We start from the raw sequence: 21,888 nt of genomic DNA, 5'->3' as shown, positions 1-21,888 counted from the left end.
ATTCATCCTGTTTTGTGCTGTTTCTTATCTCTGATAAATCCACTTGATGAGTTCTTGTGCATATGTTATATTTTTCAGTTCTAAAATTTCCAGGTGGTTCTCCTTTAAAGATTTATTTTTAATGTGTGTGTGTGGGTGGGTGTGGGTATATGTATGTGTGCATGTGTGTGTGTGTTTGCCATATGTGTGTGTGTGTGCAGGTAGAGGTCAGAATAAGACATGAGGTCCCCTGAAGATGAAGTTACATTAGGTATTGTGAGTCACTGGGTCTGGGTTTTGGGAACCAAACTTTTGGGAAGATCAGCGAGAGCTCTTAACTGCCAAGTCTTGTCACCTGCTCTTTCAGGTGACTGTTGTTTATAGAAGCAAGTTCTGAGTCTGTCTTCCTGGATTTTTATAATCAAATTATCCTATGTATGTGTGATGCTAGGCACTGGGTCCTTCGTAACTGTAACGCCCTTTCCATTAAAGCTGTTATTTAGATTACTCGCGAAGCTTTGTGTAGCCTTTTTATTCCTCTTGCCTTTGTTTGTGTGATGTCAGTCAGACAGCAGCATGCCTTTATTGAAAGCTCTGCATTCTGTACAAATTAAAAACACAGCCTCCAAATGACAGCATCTTTGTCACCTTCCCCCATGAGTCAGTCCTGGGACTAGTTACCCGTTTTAATGCCATTTGAGAATGTGTTGAATCAAGGCTGAGTTTATTAAAGATCAACCTTCCCTTGGTTCTTTCCTAGTTCTCCTAGGTTTTCAACAAAAGATCTGATGTATTCTGTGGGTCTAAAATTTTAACTTTTTTTCTTGTTAGACTGCCAAAATACCTTCTCGGTGCTTTTTTGTGTTTAGGTTTTTAGCCATCCATACTACAGAGTCCAGTTCTTGAGGATAAAACTGGCCTAGCACTTAGTACTCGCAAAGTCCTACTTATTTCTTTGTGTGTCTTCTGCACCCCTGCATGGCCTTGTGCTGAGCTGCTCGTGATTCTCAAGCTCATGGCCTTCCCAATAGGCTGACCATCCCAGAGGAAGTGCGATGTTGTGGAGCTGCTTACTCTCTCAGCGTTTTCTTGTTGCTCTGATTCCTGTTTACTCAGCAGTGCTTCTCTCTCTCTCTCTCTTTCTCTCTCTCTCCGCTCTCTCTCTCTCTCTCTCTCTCTCTCTCTCTCTCTCTCTCACACACACACACACACACACACACACACACAAAGAGAGAGAGAGGGAGAGAGAGAGAGAGAGAGAGAGCGGAGAGAGAGAGAGAGAGAGAGAGAGAGAGAGAGAGAGAGAGAGAGAGAGAGAATATCTCCACTCTTGGTTCTAGACACACCTATTAGCCAGCTAGTAGTTCTCCATCCACTTTGCACATTTTCATCCAGTTTGCTGAGGGAGGCCTGAACAAGATAACGTATCTCACACTTATAAGTGGTTTATAAAAGGAAACCTGTTTTTTTAAAGAAAATATACTATCTTTTTTCATTTTACATATCAATCCCAGTTCCTACTCCCTCCCCTCCTCCTATTCCCTCCACCTTTCCCCCCAATTCCACCCCAATCCATTCCTCAGAGTGGGTAAGGTACATTGATTTGGGGAAGGTCCAAGGCCCTCCCTACTATATCTAGGCTAAGCAAGGAATCTATCTAAAGAGAATGGGTTTCCAAAAAGCCAGTACATGCAGTAGGAATAAATCCTGGTGTGACTGCCAGTGGCTCTGCAGTCTGCCCCAGCCATACAACTGTCACCCACATTCAGAGGGACTAGTTTGTACCTATACTGGTTCCTTCCCCATCTGGCTGGAGTTGGTGACCTCCCACTAGCTCAGGTAAACTGTTTCAGTGAGTGAACCCATCATGGTCTTGACTTCTTTGCTCATATTCTCACTCTTCCCACTCTTCAGCTGGACTTTGGAAGCTCAGCCCAGTGCTCCACTGTAGTAATGAGGCGAGCAGGTCTGCTTTTCATCCGCCCAGCTCCTGCACGGCTAGCTTAACCCCGGAAATAATTACACGGATATTGTATCCTTTTAAACACTGCTTGGCCCATTAGCTCTAGCCTCTTACTGGCTAACTATCACATCTTGACTAACCCATATTTAGTAATCTGGTTAGCACCACGAGGTGGTGGCTTACTGGGAAAGATTCAGCATGTCTGACCTGGTGGCTGGCTTCATGGCGACTGTCTCAGAGAGGAGAGGCATGGCATCTGACTAACTTCCCTTCTTCCCAGCATTCTGTTCTGTCTACTCCACCTATCTAAATCCTGCCCTATCAAAAAGCCAAGGCAGTTTCTTTATTAACCAATGAGAGTCCTCCATCACTCTGCTGTGGGTCTCTGCCTGTTTTCCATCAGTTGCAGGATGAAGGTTCTTTGGTGACATTTAAGATATTCATCAGTCTGACTACAGGGGAGGGCTAGTTTGGGCCCCCTCTCCTCTATTACTTAGGGTCTTAGCTGGGGTCATCTTTGTAGATTCCTGGGAATTTCTCTAGTGCTAGGTTTCTTGTTAGCCCCATAATAGCTCCCTTAATCAAAAAACTCAAAGTGATTCCTCTAAAATTAGGAACAAGACAATGCTGTCCACCTCTCCTTATCTATTCAACATAGTTCTGGAAGTTCTGGCCAGAGCAATAAGACAACAAAAGGAGATCCAGGGGATTCAAATTGGAAAAGAAGAAGTCAAACTTTTGCTATTGCTATCTGCAGATGATATGATAGTATTCATTAGTGACCCCAAAACTCTACTAGGAAACTCTTACAGCTGATAAACACCTTCAGTAATGTGGCAGGATACAAGATCAACTAAAAAAAAAATCAGTAACCCTCCTAAACACAAATGATAAAGAAGCTGAGAAAGAAATCAGAGAAGCATCATCCTTCACAACAGCCACAAATAACATAAAATATCTTGGGGTAACACTAACCAAGGAAGACCTGTTCGGCAAGACCTTTAAGTCTTTGAAGAAAGAAATTAATGAAGATATCAGAAAATGGAAAGATCACCCATGCTCTTGAATAGGTAGGATCAACGTAATAAAAATGGCAATCCTGGGTTTTTTAAAGGTGCACAATGAGACAGTGTTTTTTCATCCAGCGCCCTTCGTTGTCTCAAAGTTCAGTATAGTACTTTGCCTTGCACCCGTGTTTATTCCTTCAGATAGCCTTGCTAGAGTGCTTTTGAACAGCTGACTGAATCCGATGTGTCTTTTACATTTAGTTAGTATGCTTTCCTGCTGTACATCTTCTGGATTACCTCAAGTTTTCTGTTTAGGTGTTCATGGAAATTGGTAGAGTACCTTACATAGAAAAATAAATTGCACAGATGTTTAAAAGCTAAATTTTAATAGATTTTTATAATTTTAATAGATTTTTAGATTTTTCATCTTGAAATCTTATGTCTTTTGCATATATAATTAGCCAGCAATCATGTTTTAATATATCCTCTTAACTAGTAAACTGGCTACATTTTTTGTTTTATGAATATACTTGAAGTTAATCTAAATCTTAGCCTGGAGATTTCCCCTCCATTCTCTAGACATTGGGGTAACTGTCTCATCTCAAATGATGTCCAGCACAGCATTAGTATTGTTGCTTTATTTTATTGTGATTAAAATTAATGTTGTGTAAAGCCCTGGAATGTTGTTTTTTTATTCCAGTAATCATTTAACATGTCTTGTTGTTCAATTTTTAATTATAAATAATAGAATTATAACAGGAAGGGGCCTGAAACAAGATAGGCATTGGAGAGAGGACTATGTAATAGGTATTGTCCTGACTAGAACCCCCAAACATCTTAATACCAGTAAATGAGTCTGGGCCATGATTGAAGCAAAATAATTCTATCTTTTAAAAATACTTTTAAATATTTTTTAGATTTGTGTGTGTGTCTATGAGTGCAGCTGCCCGTGTAGTTTAGAGGCGTCTAGCTCTCTCTGGAGCTCCAGTTACAGGTGCTGGTAACCAACCTGATGCTGGCGCTAGGAACTGGACTTGGGTCCTCTGGAATAGCAGTAATATAATATATCTTTCTTGGTCTATTTTAAGGTAATGTTTGGCATATATTTGGGGAAGATGTATATTGGACTGTTACAGTTGATATACAAATTAGAAACTCAGGGTCCCTTATTTGTCCTGAATCAAGAAGTGATGTCATCTTTATCCATTTTATGTTGTCCTTTGTTGTATGTTTAGTTCTATAAAGTGGGTATATAGAATTTCAAGAGCTCTTGCCTGTATGGAATTTATATTTAAGATACAAGATATGTATTACAATGTGAATTTGGCTTGTTAAAGTATGTCTTATGTTGTATGTCATCACTGAATTGCTTAGAAAATGTAGACAATTATCATATGTGCTTACTCGTAAGTGGTTTTAAAACATAAAGCAAAGAAAACCAGTCCACAGATCACAATCCCAGAGAACTTAGACAACAATTGAGGACTCTAAGAGAGACATACATGGATCTAATCTACATGGGAAGTAGAAAAAGACAAGATCTCCTGAGTAAATTGGGAGCATGGGGACCTTGCGAGAGGGTAGAAGGGAAGGGGAGTAAAAAGGAGGGGAGTAGAGAAAAATGTATAGCTCAATAAAATCAATAAAAAATAATCTAAAAAAAGAAGAAACTGTCCTGTAGGATTCCTGGGTTAGTAAGAACAAGCTGGAAAGGCGAGGGGATAAAACTGTCACAGAAAGTGAACTGAGGGTGATCTTAGGAAAGGGAGGCAATGGGAAGAATAAAGGTAGAGAAAAGCGTGTAGGCAGAAAAATGGGCCAGCTTGGGCATGTCAGCCGAAGGTGGCCAGGGAAGGATCCATCTTCAGGTGAGGGGAACCAGAGTCAGGCTGGAATTATATGGCACATGTAGAGTGTAAGGCACATGCAGTGTTCAGGGTGCCAGACCATCCAACCCGAAATTAACACTTACTCCTGGCTACAGGGTGATCATTGCAACTTGTAGGATTACAGCAGTGCATCTGTGCCGCAGTTGTAGATGGGCACAGAAGTATTAGGAAGAAACGGAGAAATCCAATTCACCATGTTTTCATTGAGCGTCTCATTAGTGTTAGTAAGGGGCTCTTGAGAGGAACTAGATGAAGTCCAGAACAATTACACTAATGACAAGGATGTCTGGGAGTTACTGTGGGAAATGTAATATCTTTTTAAATTGTATCTTTCACTTTTATTTTTATGTCTTTAATTATGCTGTGATATCTTCAAAAGTAAGGGAGGATATCTTCTTTTTATTTTTAAGCCCAGCAACTGCCATGTAGAAAGGACTCAGTTAATTATTGCAAGAGAAATATAGATGAATGGAACATAAATGCACCTAGTGGAAGGTTGTGTAGCACTCAGGGTGGGGAGATGAAACCCAGTTTCCAAGTGCAGGAGCTTTCTAGGTAGGTAAAGGTGTCTAGGTTGGGTGAGACTGGCATTTTGGAGAGTTGGAAGTTCCTGAACGAGTATCAGTTATTACTACTATTACTATTATTGTTGTTATTGTTATTGGTGCTGGTGGTGGTGGTGGTGACGACACAGAGCATGAGGGCTTGAGGTGTTCTCAGGAGGGGAAGGCACGGGATTGTTTCCAGAGCACACTCATGCCTCTTTAATCAGGAGAGATGGGTGAGGCTCTTCCTCTACTTGGTTTTACTTCTTACATCCAATGGGATCGTCTGTGATTCCACAAGCAGTGCACAAACTGAGCCCTGGAGGCCTCAGCCCTACATAAAAAACTAGAGGCAACTAAAGAATGCTGAGAGCAGGTGAAATAGTTTTCCTCAGGGAAGAGCACACCAAATGATTATCCAGTACCAAGTTGTCAGCCCTGGAAACATGCTTACAAGTAACATTATACAGACTGAGCAGGTTATATTTAGGAATATATGTATATATATATGTATATATATACATATATATATAATGTGAATATATATTTATGTAGCAGCTATTAATAAAAAATTAATAAAAATTAATCATGAATTTGAAAAACAGCAAGGAGAGGTATATGGGAAGGATTGGAGCAAGGAAAGGGAAAGGGGTAATGATGTAATTATAATCTGCAAAGAAAGAAATAATTTAAAAAGCACTCAGGAGTTACAAACAAATGAAATTGATTTTTCAAAAGTGGAACAGTTGAGAAACTGTCAAAGGTATTATAATCCATGTGTATTCATGTGTGCTGTTATTCACAGAATTTATGTTACCATTCAAAAATATTTGGAAGATACTTTATCAAAAAATGAGTAACATTAACTAATATGTCCCTTCAAAGAAAGCCATTATGTGTGGTGATGAAATTCAGGCTCTGAATAAAAATGTGGTATTGGGAAAGTGTGCCTGCCACTGTGAGTTTAATGACTTCCCAATATCTAAAAACTATTTGTGAGTAATATCAGTGGTGGCGTTAAGGAATATTACTTTTTGATGTTCAATGACATGTCAATCCCTTGACTTCATTACCCAGTATTTGGCTATACATGATGTTACAGAATCATATGCAGGGAACAGACTGAAGTTCAAGGTGGACCAATGCATTTTTATGTTAGAGACTGGAGAGTTTATTGATATCACATCCCACATCACAGTCTGGCACTGGTATGTGAGCATAGTGGGAATTGGAGGTGATCGAGCCCTTTTGGTGCACCCTGCTGTGTGTGCTGGTTTCCCTTCCAGGAGCATGTGGCCTCAGCCTCCCTCCCAGCTGCAGCTGCTGCTTTGCTTCTCCAGTTTCCTTTACTTGCCAAGACCAGAAACTTTAGATTGTTCATAGCCAAGAATTTGAGTTTAGGACTGCTCTAGTGGGAGAAAACTGTGCATGTGTCCATGTGTGTTTGCACATCTGTGCACTGGAAAGAGGAAGATCGCGTGCTTTCAGACCAGCAGAAGGGTGATGTCACCATCAGCCTGAAAGGATGAAGTGTGTACCCAGGGTCAAGCTCCGAGTTTCCCGTCCACTGCTTTGCTAGAGGAATATATTTTAGTTCTTTTTGTGAGCTAGAGGCATTGGGTTTCAAGAAAACTAAAGTTCTGGTTGTAGATCTTTAAAAAAACATCTTTCTCCAAGACTCATATCTTCTTCCATGAAAATTTGTTAGAGATATCCAGTTTATGACCACCTGGGCACACCTTATTTTGTAACATAGCATTACTTTATGTTGAACTACATCGCTTAAAAATTACTTTGATAACTTTTTTCTCAAATGTCGTAACAACTTAGTTTTGCTTTTCCCCGCTCTGTTAAATAAAGACACAAATGCAGAGATGTTAAATGGTTTAATCAAACTAATAAGTAAGTCTGGGAGATAATTTCAGCTCTCTGGTGCCAAACCCATTCTTATGCTTCCTAAGTGCTTTTTAAACTGTGCTCTATTATATCCAAGCCTAAAACAGACAATTTAACAGCTATATTAAATAATTCCTCAAGCACATTGAACACCAAAAATGTTTAGTGCATAGTCTGCATTGCTTCTGTTAATGCCTGCATTTTCATGTGTTTGTGTCGGATGCATCACAAAAGTGAGGTTGTGGCTACGGCTATTGTGTAAGGCAGGATTGGTCAGGGAAAGCACAAGCGCACATCTCACCAGGGTGCTATGGCAGCCTGCTGCCAGGGTGCAGCACACCAAGCAGAAGGAATACCATGCACATACACTTGAGCCCCTGAGTCAGAATCCTTAGTCTGATTTCTATGTTAGCGATAAGGGAATTTTGGATTTATCCTAACAATTTATAACCACTTATCTGTCAATTTCCTGTAATACTTTTGTTTGGGAATGTGATAGATATGCTGGAAAATTTATTAGTAATACAGATATTTCTCTGTGAATCAGAATTCTTCTCCATGTTGAGTGATCAAAATAAAATACAGAAATAAGATACTGGAACGGTATCAGAGTGAAGTTGTACCTTTTAAATACTGATTGAATGTTAGCGAGAGATGACTCATTCTCAGTGCATGGTAAAGCTGCCTTCAATGTGGTTTATACAGCTGGATTTCCAATAGTGTTTCGAGTGACTATCAGAGAGGCTCATTCTACTGAATCATTTATCAGAACCATGACGCAGTAGCATATGGTGCTTAGTTACTGCCCTGTTCTGTGTATTGTTTTGTGTGGTGACTGTGGCTGTGGTCCTGGGCTCATACCCAGATCTTTGAGCCTACTAGGTAAGCCCTCTACCACATAGCTACATCCTCAGCTACCCTATCCTGCTTCGATTCTCCATTTTCTAAAGATTTTAATAATTAACTTGAATGATTAGTGAATTTGTGTTAACTGAGACTGCATGTTTATTTCCTGGCCACCCAGATTCAAATAATCACACAGAAACTATATTAATTACTACACTGCTTGGCCTGTTGTCTCTGACTTCTTAGTAACTAACTGTTACATCTTAAATCAACCAATTTCTATTAATCTATGTATCACCATGAGGCTGTGGCCTACTGGTAAAGTTCAGGTAGAGTTCTCCTTTGGCAGCTACGTGGCATCTTCCTTACTCCGCTTACTCTCTCTCTCTGTATTTCTTCCAGCCTGGCTATATTCTGCTAAGCCATTGGTCAAAACATCTTTATTCATGAGCCAATAAAAAGCAACACATATACAGAAGGACATTCTACATCATCTCCCCTTTTATGTCTAATTAAAAAGGAAGGTTTTAACTTTAACATAGCAAAATAACTTTAACATAGCTTGATAACATAGTTATCAAGCAAGAATTACAGTTAAAATACTTCTTTGTGAGTTTAAAGTTTCATATGTAATTTATCTTTTATCATAACTAAGGAAAACTATAACTATCTTCAACTCTTCAAAGACCCCAGAAGGATATAATATTACCTAAGTAAACAGAAAGTGCATTGTAAGCAATTTCCAAAACTCTAGAATTGACAGAGACATCTTGCTGCCTGGACAGTCACCCAAAGTTCTTCTGTAATGTTGGGGCATCCAACTTCAGCCTATAGGTCCATATTATCCTGAAGAATTTTCCATGCAGCAGGAAATTTAAAGATATGTTCTGCCTTGTGATGACAAAGTTCATCAGTTGCTTTCCCCTGTGTTCTTCAGGATGTCTGGCAGTTTCTTCTGTGAAGCAGGAACCCTGAATGAACATCCCATCTTTTGGAAAGTTCAGCAGTCACTTTTCTGTGGGTCCTGCATGTCTGTTTCATACATCATACCATCAAGTAGTTCAGACAAGAGCAGTTTCTTGCCCAAATGGCTAGCAAACTCCATAAGGACACTCTTTGATACCCATCTTCCTCTTGAAGTAATTGGTGATGCCAGGAGCAGACGTGTCTCACTGTTGAAAAAAGTCTTAAGTTTCTATAACATTTTAAATACCATATTCCATAGATTTTTTTCTTTTTTCTTTTTTTTTGGTTTTTCGAGACAGGGTTTCTCTGCAGCTTTTTTAGAGCCTGTCCTGGAACTAGCTCTTGTAGACTAGGCTGGCCTCGAACTCACAGAGATCCGCCTGCCTCTGCCTCCCGAGTGCTGGGATTAAAGGCGTGCGCCACCACCGCCCGGCTTCATATTCCATAGATTTTTGAAGTGTTGAAGATTACCTAACTGAAACACATCTCTGTATATCTAAAAACCTAACTAACATAATTAAATGTTTGATTATTATAGAGGATTATTAATCTGTATTTCTTAATTATACATTACATTTTTAAATGAACTACACAAATACAATAACTTTAATAAGAGCACAAATACATAGATACAGTATAACAAATCAACCTTAAATTTGTATCAATAGACCAAGACCCATACCAATGCAAAGTATTCATCTCTATATCATACCTCCTTTAAATGACAACAAACGTCTACAAACAATCATTGTAGGAATTTGGGTGTTGTTTTCTCCAAACTACTTCCTACTGTTTGTTGGTTGATTTTTAGGGTTCATGGAGACCTTTAAGAGGGGGTCCTGTTCCATCAAACCACATTAGTCTAGAAGGAATCCACAGGTTCTCATCTTCTGTGGAAACAAAAGTAGAACCTCTTTTCCAAGGCAACATATTCTTAGACCCAAATTCTGAAGTCAAGATACCTTTATTTCGGTTTAACTTAGCAGTCCCCAGAATCAAATGTCTCTCGGCAGTCAAAAAATTCAAAGAAAACATAATAATGTACATAATTCAGACTTTATATATATTTTCCATCTTTACGTGGCTTATTTTTCTTTACTCCCTTAATCTATGACTGTCTGTACTCTTTTATATTACTTTTACTGTCTCTTTAAAGACTTTGTTGTATTTTACTCTCTTTCTTCTGTCTCCTAAGCCTATGTACATTTTTAACAACACTGTGTCTCGTTTAGAGGTCTTTTATGTCTGAATCTGTCCTATTGTGTATCTGAAATCCTTTTCTGACAAGGAACATTTTAAAATGGTAAATAGTGTGGTTGCAGCAGCCCCGGCTGCTATCTCTTCTTCTCTTGACCTTTCAATATGGCGAAGGTACATTCACTGCCAGCTCTTTGAGCCATGTTCACTGCCCCAGCTCCAGAGACACAGCTAGTCTATGTCGCCATTAAGCAACTTGTAACATGCTGCTCACAAATTCCATTAAGTGCTCTATAACAGGACCAGCAAGAACCAGGAAGCTGATTCTTAAAGGAGTTGTGTAGTTTTTGCTGATAACACTGAGTCAGGAAGCCTTCTCTTAAAGGAATTGTGCCTCTGCTTGCCTCTAGAAAACAGAGCCTACCCGAGAAAATGCTGCTACCAAGAGGCTGTGCTTAACTCTGTTCTTTTGTGTCTAGAATTCCTTCCCAAGCTCTCTTAGGTTTTATGTGAATGTGGTTGGCCTATATTGGCACCATTTGTAAGCTGAGAATGCTCATTCATTTCCTGGCAGCCCAGACCCAAATAATCACACAGACACTATATTAATTACAATACTGCTTGACCTATTAGCTCAGGCTTCTTATTAACTAACTCTTACATCTTAAATTAACCCATTTCTATTAATCCGTGTATCACCATGAGGCTGTGACCTACTGGTAAATTTCAGGTTCTGTCTCCTTTGGCAGTTACATGGCATCTCCCTGACTCTGCCTACTCTCTCTATATATCTCTTCTAGCCTGGCTACATTCTTTTAAGCCATTGGCTGAAAAAGCTTTGCTCATTAGCCAATAAAAGCAACACATATACAGAAGGACATCCCACATCAAATTTAGTTTGTGCCATGTCTAGCGAGGCTCTGGAAATGGACCTCACTGGGGCAATGAGGAGATGAAGAAAAGACAGACAGGCAGACAGATAGACACATGGACAGAAATCTTTGATCTAGCAAACTGGACTTTCTGTTAGAGAAACCTCAGGCTCTGTACCTGCTCCCACCCTGACCCCAAGATCAGTATGCTTATTATTATAGAGTTAAACAGAGGGATAGGGTTATTGGATATAGATAATCTAGGAGGCAGGGTTTATGGTATATAACTGAACCAAGGAGGCAAATTTATCTAATCTTGTACGGAAGTGGTCTTTAGTCAATATCTCAGGGGAAGAATGCTATGGATAATATTTTCTACACTATCAACATTCATACATCAACCTGAAAGGAGGACTTTGCCATTCTTCCATGGAGCTGAGACTCTGGAGTCTTTAACATGCTGTTTCCATGTCAGCAGCACACATGCACTCAGGAGTCCTACTCACTTGGGCTTCCTTCGCTCTCTACAAGCTTGCATTTAGTAGAGGTCTAGTAACATTGGAATAATGAACATGTTTAGATAGAATAGTTAGCTTTTCTCTTCAAATTCTTTAAATGGTACTCTATGAATCATTTCCAAATATAAGACAGAGAAGGGAAAGAAAAACAAGAGAAGCTAAATTTCCATTTGCCTTGGTCATTGTGAGTAATGAGCCGGAGGTTTACAGCTTTTAAAATACTCCTGGGAGTAATGGACTGGCAATCACTCTACTCAGTTAAAAATAATTTCATGATGTTCCTTATTTATTTTGGGATAAAATTGGCTAAAAAGGTTAGAACATGGTTTGGTCAATATAATTTTGTCAAGCAGTAATTAATGTCAGGGTAATATGTAGGCTACAAAAGTGGAGATTAGCCCTTGTCCTTCAGCTGATAATTGGTCAGATAAGTGAGATGAGTGCTCTGGTATAGTCTCTGTGCTGCCATGGAGGACGTGGTGCTGTCTGTGCTAGGGGACCTGGGAAGGAGGCTTTGGAAGCTACTATAGATTGTGATGAGGGAGCATTTTTTTCCTAAGGAAATGATATGAACAAAGGCTTGAAGCCTCAAGGTATTTACAGTTGTGGGATCACTGGATATAATTTACCATGACTAGTGAGTACCCTGATGAGAAATTGAGGACATATTTAGTTTGGTCAAGCAGTACCAGCATTAGATCCATAGGGATAAAGTAGATTTACATTGTAAAGGGATGTGTATGCCTGTTGAAAATTTCAGACTCCTTTGTATGTCTGGAGAGCCACAGCCAGGGCATATAGGCAGAGACTGCTCGTTCGTTTCCCAGCTGCCCAGACCTGAAATAATCACATAGAAACTGTATTATTACAACACTGCTTGGTCTATTAGCTCACACTTCTTATTGGCTGTAGAAGGAATGGCAGGGCTGCGTCCCACCACCCAGCTAGCTTTACCCAAAATAATTACACAGAAACTGTATTCTTTTAAACATTGCCTGGCCCATTATTTTCAGCCTCTTACTCACATCTTGACTAACCCATATCTAATAATCTGTTTAACACCACGAGCAGTGTCTTACCGGGAAAGATTCAGCATGTCTGACCTGGCGGCTGGCTTCATTGCATCTGTCTCCCAGAGAGGAGAGGCGGGGCAATTGTCTGAGCCATCTACCTCACTTCCTTCTTCCTGTTCTGTCTACTCCACCTATCTAAATCCCGCCCTATCAAAAAGCCAAGACAGTTTGTTTATTAGCCAATGAGAATCCTTCATCAATTGGCTAGCTCTTATTTCTTAAATTAATCCATTTTTATTAATCTCTGTATTGCCACGTGGTTGTGGCCTACCGGTAAGGTCCTGCCCAGCATCTGTCTCCTGCAGTAGCTACATAACTTCTCTTTGACTCTGCCTACTCTCTTCTCCTCTAGCTTGGAATTCCTGCCTTGCCCTATTCTGCACTGCAATAGGCTCAAAACGGTTTCTTTATTAACCAGTGGTATTCACAGCATACAGAGGGGAATCCCACATCAAGGGCAGACTTACGTTTTAGGAAGAAAGCACAAGCAGATTGGAAAAGGAGATGTTGGTTCATTAATTCATTCAGTAAGCATGTATTATGTATGTTCTTTGTGAAAGTAAGTATTTTAGGCTCGAAGATAGCTGCCCTAGTAGTGCTTGCCATTAAACTATGAGACATATACTTTTCCAATAAACATAGGAAATGAATTGATTGACACTATGCTAGGAGCTAGTAAATGCTAACAAAGAAGAAAAAGAACAGGTAGTTGTGCATGCCAGGTGAGGAGTGCCATCTAAGATAACAACATGTCAAGTTCAGAGACTATTGCAATTATTCAAGTAAAAGTTGAGGCCTGGAACCATGACAACAGCTCAGTAGGTAAGAGCACTTATTCTTACAGAGGACCTGAATTTGGTTACCAGCACCCATATCCAGTGCTCACCACTGTCTGTAAGTCCAGATCTGAGGATCTGACACCTTCTCCTTGTGTAAATTTTAAAAGGAGGAATAAGAGGCCTAGACTAAAGGTGAGATTTGAGAATGGAGAGAAGGGGTGTTTTGGAAGACATTTTTCCAAAAATGAAAGACATCTTTCATTTTTGAAGCTTTTTCATACAAACAAATGACAAGTCTGTAATGCATTGTTTCAAGGTGAATGACTGTGTAACACCTACCATGGAAGTGAGTAAGACTGTCACAGCCAGACCCCTCCATTTGCCTCAGAACTGCAGCCAGGTCCTCCCTGGCCTCCTGACGTCTATGGTAATCAACTTCCTGCATATGTGTATCTCTTAGTATAGCTTAGTCTTGCCTACTTAAAAACACAAATGCCTTCTAGTCTTTTTAATATAGGTTTGTTTACTTATCTGTGTGGTATGTGTGTGTGTAGTGATGTGTGTTTATGCTCATGTGTGTGTGCTTGGGTGCATGTGCTCATGTTTGTGTGTATGTGGATGGCTGAGGTTGATGCCTGGTGTTTTTCCAGTCGTTCTTCACTTTATCTACTGAAGCAGCGTCTCTCACGTGAACCAAGCTCTTGCTAATGTGACTACTCTAGTGAGCTAGCTTGCTTTGAGATCCCTTGTCATTGTCTCTCAAGTCCTGGAAGTCCGAGCAGGCCACTATATCCACCTAGCTCCCATGTCTGGTCCTCACATTCTCACAGCAAGCAGCACTCTGTTCGCTGCATCTTCTGTCCAGCCTCTTCCTTTCGTTTGTCTCAACGTTTCTCATAGCCTGGACTCGACTGACTATAAACTCTTAGTACAGCTCACCATGCTCTGCCCTTTGCATGTTTTCTCAATTGACAGCTGGACCCCAGGCTTCATCAGACTCAGGTGTCATCCCTTTGGCACAGCTATAGGTAGTAGAGTGTTCTTTCATTGAATAGCACACATTGTCTAGGTGTCTCTTCTGCAGAGTTAATAGATGTGTCTGTACAATGTCTAGAGTCAGCAGTTCACTGGGGTTGCAAAATGGAACATTTTAACCAATATGTTTTAGTTATTAGCTGTAATACTTTAGTTTTTAGGTATGCGTTTCACTGAAATATATATTCATATACCACATATATGCCTGGTGCGCATAGAGACCAGAGGGCATTGGAACCCTCCAACTGGAGTTATGGACAGTTGTGAGCTACCATGTGGGTGCTGGCAACTGAACTCAGGTCTGTTGTAAGGACAGAAAGTGTTGTTCCTCGTGGAACTATTTCTCTAGCTCACAAGCTGCAATACTTACAATCTAAACGTTTCTTGTAAACTGTTTGGTTTCTCAGTTGCACAGTTCTTATTAGAAAGACAGCATGAGTGGGTTTTCTTTCTCTTACCAGTTCTCAAGGTAATGAGGTACTTCCCTGTGATCCACTGTTTAATTGCACTATCCATGTTTTCACGTTAGTGTGCTCTCATTAGAAAAGGGAGCCCTGATTGGCTGCACTGCTCTAGTTACTTCATATCTCACACTGGAGCAGACCGACCCTCCAGGCTTTAGGTCCTGCTCTTCAGTTGACTCATCAAATGTTCAGGGTGTATTTGTCAGCTAGTTGGAGGTTCTCTTTCTTCCCACACATGTCAAGTGCCCCTGATCTTGAGCTTTTCTGCACATAGGTGCTAACATTATTTAGGTCTCCTGGTTGCTAAGTGGTCACACCCAGTTGTATTTTGGGTTTATGGTAGATATCACCTAGTTTTGCTATGTTTCCACTGGAATTTTGGGTTGTTATTAATTGGTTTGTTTTTCATGTGATAATAAATAAGATTTAAAATAGAAGTTTCAGATAGGAGAGATGACTCAGCAGTTAAGAGTGTACACTGCTCTTAAGAGAATCCAGGTTTGGTCCCAGCATCCATGTGGAGCAGCTCACAATGTCCTGTATTTCCAGCTCCAGGGAGAGCCAACGTCTATGATTTCCACAGGCACCTGCACTTGTGTACACATCCTCCTGCACAGACAAAGATGTATAGCCACATCATTACAAATAATACAATAAGTCTTTCTAACTGTTGACGGCCACCAGCCTCCTCTTTCCAGAAGAGGCTGAGCCGTGGAGGAGTTAAAGTGCAGTTGAGAAAAACTAAATTGGAAACTTTTGAGCTGGAAGATCAGTTGGGTGACTTTCTCTGAAGAAAATTTAAAGTTTGAGGAAAGGAGCAGGGGTCGTGAGTGAGGGCAAGCTTTGTTTTAGTGGGTTTGGCATGAGCATAAAATACCAGAAAGTAACAGAAATGTCCTGTTAAGAGCTGTGCTTCTAACCTTTCCCAGATAGAGCCATGTCATGAAACCCCTACACCTTGAGGGCAATCAACTCCATTGCAAGTAGGGAAAGAATACACTATTTATGGCAAAACTGCAGTGTGGAATGAAGCATGATTAGTAAAACCTCAGAGTCAGAAATTAGGGTTCAACCTGAAGATCTGAAAAGCAAACATCCAGCCATTGGCCCTTACCTCCACCGCAGTCTGAAATGGCGATCCTGCCTCCCAGAATCTAAGAATGAGACTGTGTTGAGAGCTGTTTCCTCCCGTTTTATAATTCTCTCTAGGGCTGGGATTAAAGGTGTGCACTACTGTGATTAAAGGAATGAAGCACTCGGTTTCTGTAGCAACTAGTGTGGCTACTGGGATTAAAGGTGTGTGTAACCATACCCTGGCCTTACAGACCAAGGACTGTTTTGCTCTCAGATGTCCAGGCAGTCATAATTATTAAAGTACAATTGAGATGCTCCTATAGTGGAACACAAAGCTTCATCTGAAGATGGAAGAGACTTAGTGATAAACACAAATAAAGCAGGAGTTGTATGGATTTTTCATAAACAAGCACATCACTTGTCTGTTGAGCAGCAATCCAGACTGCAGGCATGTACATCAAGAGATCTGGTACTTTGGCATCAAGGTGGGGGTACCATGGATTTAGGGTATATAATGTGAGAATAGATTGTTAAAACCTGAGCGTTTTTCTACTTGGGACTTTAGGGAAACATGCTGAGTATTTGTAAGGTGTGCATCCTTGTGCTTTGTGTAGATTGCTGTGCTTTCATGAGAGTAATGAGACTTTCTCCATGGTGAGCCCGTCCAGGTGGGCCTGCGCTGTGATAACCTCCAAGTGCATTTGGAAACATCGGTGTTTCCTTCTACACATTTGTTGGCTTTACACATGAACTCGAATAACTTGTAACTTTCCACTTCTCTTTTCCCTTTGTCTTCTTTTCCAAAAATCTAGGCCTGCCTCCAGAGACCTGAGATCAGACTTGAGTCACTCAAAGAAGATATTAAGGAATTCTTTAAAGTATCAGGTTTGTAAAGTCTCCCTATCTTTAAGCATCTTCAGACTTTGGGCTTCTTCCTCAAAACTGGTATAACTGGTCTGAGGGCTTCTGTTTGGAGAGGAGTGGAATTCACAATTTTTAATAAAATTGTGCAAACACTCAAGGACACTGTAGAAATGGCTGCTTTGCAGCAGTCAGTTGCTTTCTTCCTACTCAGAATATGTCCCACGTGTGGCGAATATATCCTTACGAAGTAGCTGGCTGTTTTACTTCCTGCTATGGCTCTTCTTCATTTCCTTACTTTTCTATGCTTTTAGAAGAAAACAAAACAAAAAAGAAAATCGTAATTTTTTTGGACTAAAAGGGATGACCTGGCATCAACACTTGCATGTGGGTGCTGAGCTATTAGATGGCAGCTCCTTGTAACATTCATTCTGCTTTTGCTGATGACTAGTCAACAGAAACTGGTTCTTGTGCCCTGTCTCTAGTATGGACCAGATGGTTTCCTATCCTTCTCCGTGACACATCCATCATAGCATCAGTTCAAAGACGCTGGCATTCATTTGGCATGTTGACAGTGGAAGAAGGCATTACTCTTAACTCGAGAAAATGAGTCAATAGATTTACTTACACAGCAGTTAATGATTGACAAAGTTCTCCCATAAATAACCATGATGTCAACATTTTAGTGTGTTAAATTTTATTAAGTTGGGTCTAGAGATACAGCTCAACAAAGAGTACTGACTGCTCTTGCAGAGGACTCTGGTTTAGTTCCCAGCCCACAACAACCTGTAATTCTAGATCCAGAGGCTCTGATGCCTATTTCTGACATTTGCAGGTTGATGCATAAATTTTGATGGACATATATACATTCAGGTGCACACACACACACACATAAAATAAATATTTTGTAAGTTTAAAAAATTTTACTATGTTGCATATTTAAGACACTAATATTTATTTTTTTTAACTGAAAAACAGGTTGGGAGAAGAAACTTCAGAATGCTGTTTATAGTGAACTGAATGTGTGAGTTCTTTTCTGTGTATTTTGAGATGCTGTTTTGGTTAAGTAGATTTTTTTGTAAGTAGTAAAATTAGTGTTTCTGTCTATATGTATATTTTCATTTCTCATTAGTATACTTATAGGGTTTCTAATAAGTTAACACAAATCACTATAGTCTGGTCTGAATAAATAATGATGAGGTGGTACCATCTATATTACCAAATTTGTTTATAGAGAATGTATTCATCCAGTGTAATTAGGTAATGGGATAGTTCTCATCATACTTATGTTCTTTTTATTGTTAAATTTTGAATATCATACTTTTTTCTGTTATTACAAACTGATCATTCTAAACATATCTTTCTTTGCAAGATTACTGTTATTACTAAGAACCTAATGCTTTTATTTGCCCTGATTCACCATCAGGGCTTATTAAAGTGTATAGAACTTTTGTTCTAAAAATATAGCTCCAAAGCCTGGTGATGGTAGTGCACACCTTTAATCCCAGAACTCAGGAGGCAGAGTCAGGTAGACCTCTGTGAGTTCAAGGCCAGCCTGGTCTACAGAGAAAGTTCTAGGACAGGCTCCACAACTACACAGAGAATCCTGTCTTGAAAAGCCAACCAACCAAGCAAATAAACAAAAAACCAACCAAACTATATATATATTTCAGAATGTCAGTTTAGTCGTTCATTCAACACCCCATTATTTGTCCATTATTCATGGAGTGTTCACTGTGTGCCAGTGGATGATTAGAAAACTCAGCTCATCTCCTGCTCCCTGATGTGTAACAAGCAGGCCGATGGCGTTCCCGAGTCTGCACTTTTGTTGTAGTTTTCCCTGCCCACCTCTATTATGCCCTGCGCAGGCCCAAGACAGTCCTTTAATAACCAATGGTATTCACAGCATACGGAGGGGAACCCCACATCACACATGCATGGAAACACACATAGAGTTGGATTTTTTTAAAGACTAAATAAAGTCTGTAGCTCATAATGAGTACAGGGAGACTTTGACCTGAACTCCAAGATTAGATAGTCTTAAAAATCCAGTCGCATAGCTAGATCAGGGTTAGCAAGCTTGGTTGAGTCTTCTCAGATTGAAAGGTTGGATAAGGTGTTAAGAATACTCATAACGAATACTTGTAACTTGAGTAAAGCCTGGGGAGAAGCTGAGGCTGTTGTAGTAGACAGGCTCTGTGCCCGGGTAGTGGCATATTGAGAATAGGGAAAATGGATCATCACTGATGTAAGCCGAAAGAAGAAAGTGGACGCAGAGTGTTCTATGGTATCTGCCTTCGCTTCTTTCTTTTTCTTTTTCTATTTTTTGACACAGTGTCTCTAATCCCTGTACTCAGGAGGCAGAAGCAGGTGGATTTCTGTGAGTTTCTAAGCCAACCTGGTATATATAATGAATTCTATTGTACTTTTCATTATCATTAACCATTGGATGGATGAATAAAATAGGCAAAATGGGGGCTGGGCAGATGCCTCAGTGGTTAAGAGCACGTACTGCTCTAGGGGAAGACCCAAGTTAGATTCCTAGCACTATATCAGCTAGCTCAGCTACCTGTAACCAGTAACAGGGATCCAACGACTCCTTCTTCTGGCTTCAGTGGGAGCCTGCACTTGTTCATGGACCTCCTCCCCCCACAAATGCTTAATTAAAGGCAAAATAAATCTTTTTAAAAGCAAAATGTAAGGAATGAATATTTGTTAGGTAACATTAAATAACTGGATCTAAACACTCACAAACATGCACACACACATACATACACATACTCATGTACGCATGCACACACGTACACACACACATATGCCTAATAAAGCTTACCTCATTTTTTTGTTTTAATAAATGCTTTAAAGATTTTAGGTTTGTATGAACAGAAAGTCTTCCACATTTTGTTATTGACATGAAATCTGACACTCTAGCTCAGTTTGGTACTTCCCACTTCAGCTGCACACCTTGTTTCAATTTCCATTCATTTAAAATAATACATGTTTTCTGTTGTATTCACAAGTAGCCAGGTTATACTGGAGATAATTTGAATTGCTGAAATGCTTACTTTGTTTCAGTGTCTTAAGCACTTCATATTCTTTGACTTATTTGTGCATCAGGACCTAGTTTCTATGCCCAGCACTCTTTCCCTAAAAGAATAAAAGAGAGAGAGAGAGAGAGAGAGAGAGAGAGAGAGAGAGAGAGAGAGAGAGAGAGAGAGAGAGAGAGAGGGAACACAATCTTTATAGCTACTTTTAGAAATTAAATTCATATTATCAGCATTTTATGGAAGTGTAATCTATCTGACATGTTCAATGTTTTGAGATTGAAATGTTCATACTCAACTACTCAATCAAGTTACAAAGAAATTGCAAGGAATCCAAAAATGTTTTAAGTAGTGTGGTGGTTTGAAAGAAAACAACCCCCATAGGCTTATAAGGAGTGGCACTATTAGGAGGTGTGACCTGGTTGGAGGAAGTAGTCACTGGGAGCGAGCTTTGGGGTCTTAAATGCTCAAGCTGTGCTCAGTGTGATGTTCACTGTGTGCTGCCTGCCAGGTGCCTGGACACCATGCTTCCCACCATCTGAAACTCTAAGTCAGCCCCAATTAAATGGTTTCCTTTAAAAGAGTTGCTGTGGTCATTATGTCTCCTTATAAAAATAGAAGCCCTAACTAAGACAAGTAGGTTTATGATTTTTTTCTTGACTCATATTCATAGCTATATTTGGGCAATATGGCCCATGGGGTACAGGTTGGAAATGCCTAGACTTTGTCTTAGTCTGTTTTGTGTTGCCCTTAGAGAGGACCCAGCAATTATCTCAGTGGTCTGCTATGATTTAAATACCCTCCAGGTTTGTGGGTGAAATGTGTTGCCACAGCAGCGGTGTTACCAGCTGAGACTCTTGGAAGCCGTCAGGGCACAGGAGCCTTACTTCCCTTACAGATTCTGCTGGAGAAACCATCAAACGCCAGGCTGTAGCTGTTTGCCCAGTGAGCCTCCTACCTTCTGTCTCCAGATGTTGGCACCTGGATATTTGACTTCCTAGGGCCTAGTACTGTAAGCCACAGTGCTTCTATTCTTAACTGATGACATTTTAGCTGGGCATAGTGCTGCACATTTATAATCTCAGCACTTGGGAGCAAGAGTGGGACCAGTTCAAGGTCATCCTGCTCAGTATAGCAAGTTCCAAGCCTGCCAGGGATACCCAGTGCGACCCTGTGTGAAATACAAAGCAAAAACATTACCCATTACTAGAATGGTATAATTAAAACTTCTATTAGGTCTGGCATACACACCTGAACTGTTAACAGATACTCTATTTCATTTGTAGCATGGACTTCAGAGGTGAGAAACTTCTTACTAAGAGAATTCATTATTCTGAGCTCAAAATGCTACTTAGCTTCTCTTTCTGCTCCTAGGTATCCATTGCCCAGTCATCCTTCTGCACCTCCCGAGCATCTCAAAGAGCCTTTGGTCTACATGAGGAAAGCACAGGTTGGCCACGTTCATTTCTGTTTTCTTCTTCCATGCCAAGCAATGCAATGCAGAGTATATTTTTATTAGCACAATATATATTTGTTCATTATATAAAGACTGGGTAAGAATCTCTTAAGTAATGTTAATAATCCTTGCACACTCTGCCTTTCTGTTTTCAGTAATCAAGGTTCACACTTGTTTAACTATAGTAATCATGGAAAACAGCACAAAGAAATAAAAGGTTCATAAACCATACTGGCTTGAAGTTTGAAATAGAGTAAAACCTTCTATAACCATCTATTCCTCATGGCCTGTGCATTTAAAAGAATGGAATATAGATGAACTAATGCATTAACAACAAGCAAAAGGAAAAACTAAAACAAGTTAAGCACAAAACTGCTAGAAAATAACATGTAAAGTCACTGAGCCTGTCACATGTTCCCATCTC

The 21,888-nt window shown here is 40.0% G+C and overlaps 1 protein-coding gene across 1 annotated transcript in view; it reads left to right on the top strand.

Annotated features, from left to right (window-relative positions):
- Tbc1d19 (TBC1 domain family member 19) overlaps positions 1–21,888 on the top strand; it is a 123,335-nt gene that overhangs the window by 4,334 nt on the left and 97,113 nt on the right. Inside the window, exons 2-4 of the mRNA XM_038348808.1 lie at positions 16,916–16,988; positions 17,943–17,988; positions 21,383–21,458. Coding sequence (XP_038204736.1) covers positions 16,916–16,988; positions 17,943–17,988; positions 21,383–21,458 — 195 coding nt within the window. The remainder of the gene's footprint in view (positions 1–16,915; positions 16,989–17,942; positions 17,989–21,382; positions 21,459–21,888) is intronic.

Source organism: Arvicola amphibius, chromosome 1, assembly GCF_903992535.2.
Source record: "Arvicola amphibius chromosome 1, mArvAmp1.2, whole genome shotgun sequence".
Taxonomy (NCBI): domain Eukaryota; kingdom Metazoa; phylum Chordata; class Mammalia; order Rodentia; family Cricetidae; genus Arvicola; species Arvicola amphibius.
The sequence above is the reverse complement of the archived record's forward strand: the minus strand, read 5'-3'. Positions and strand labels throughout refer to the sequence as shown.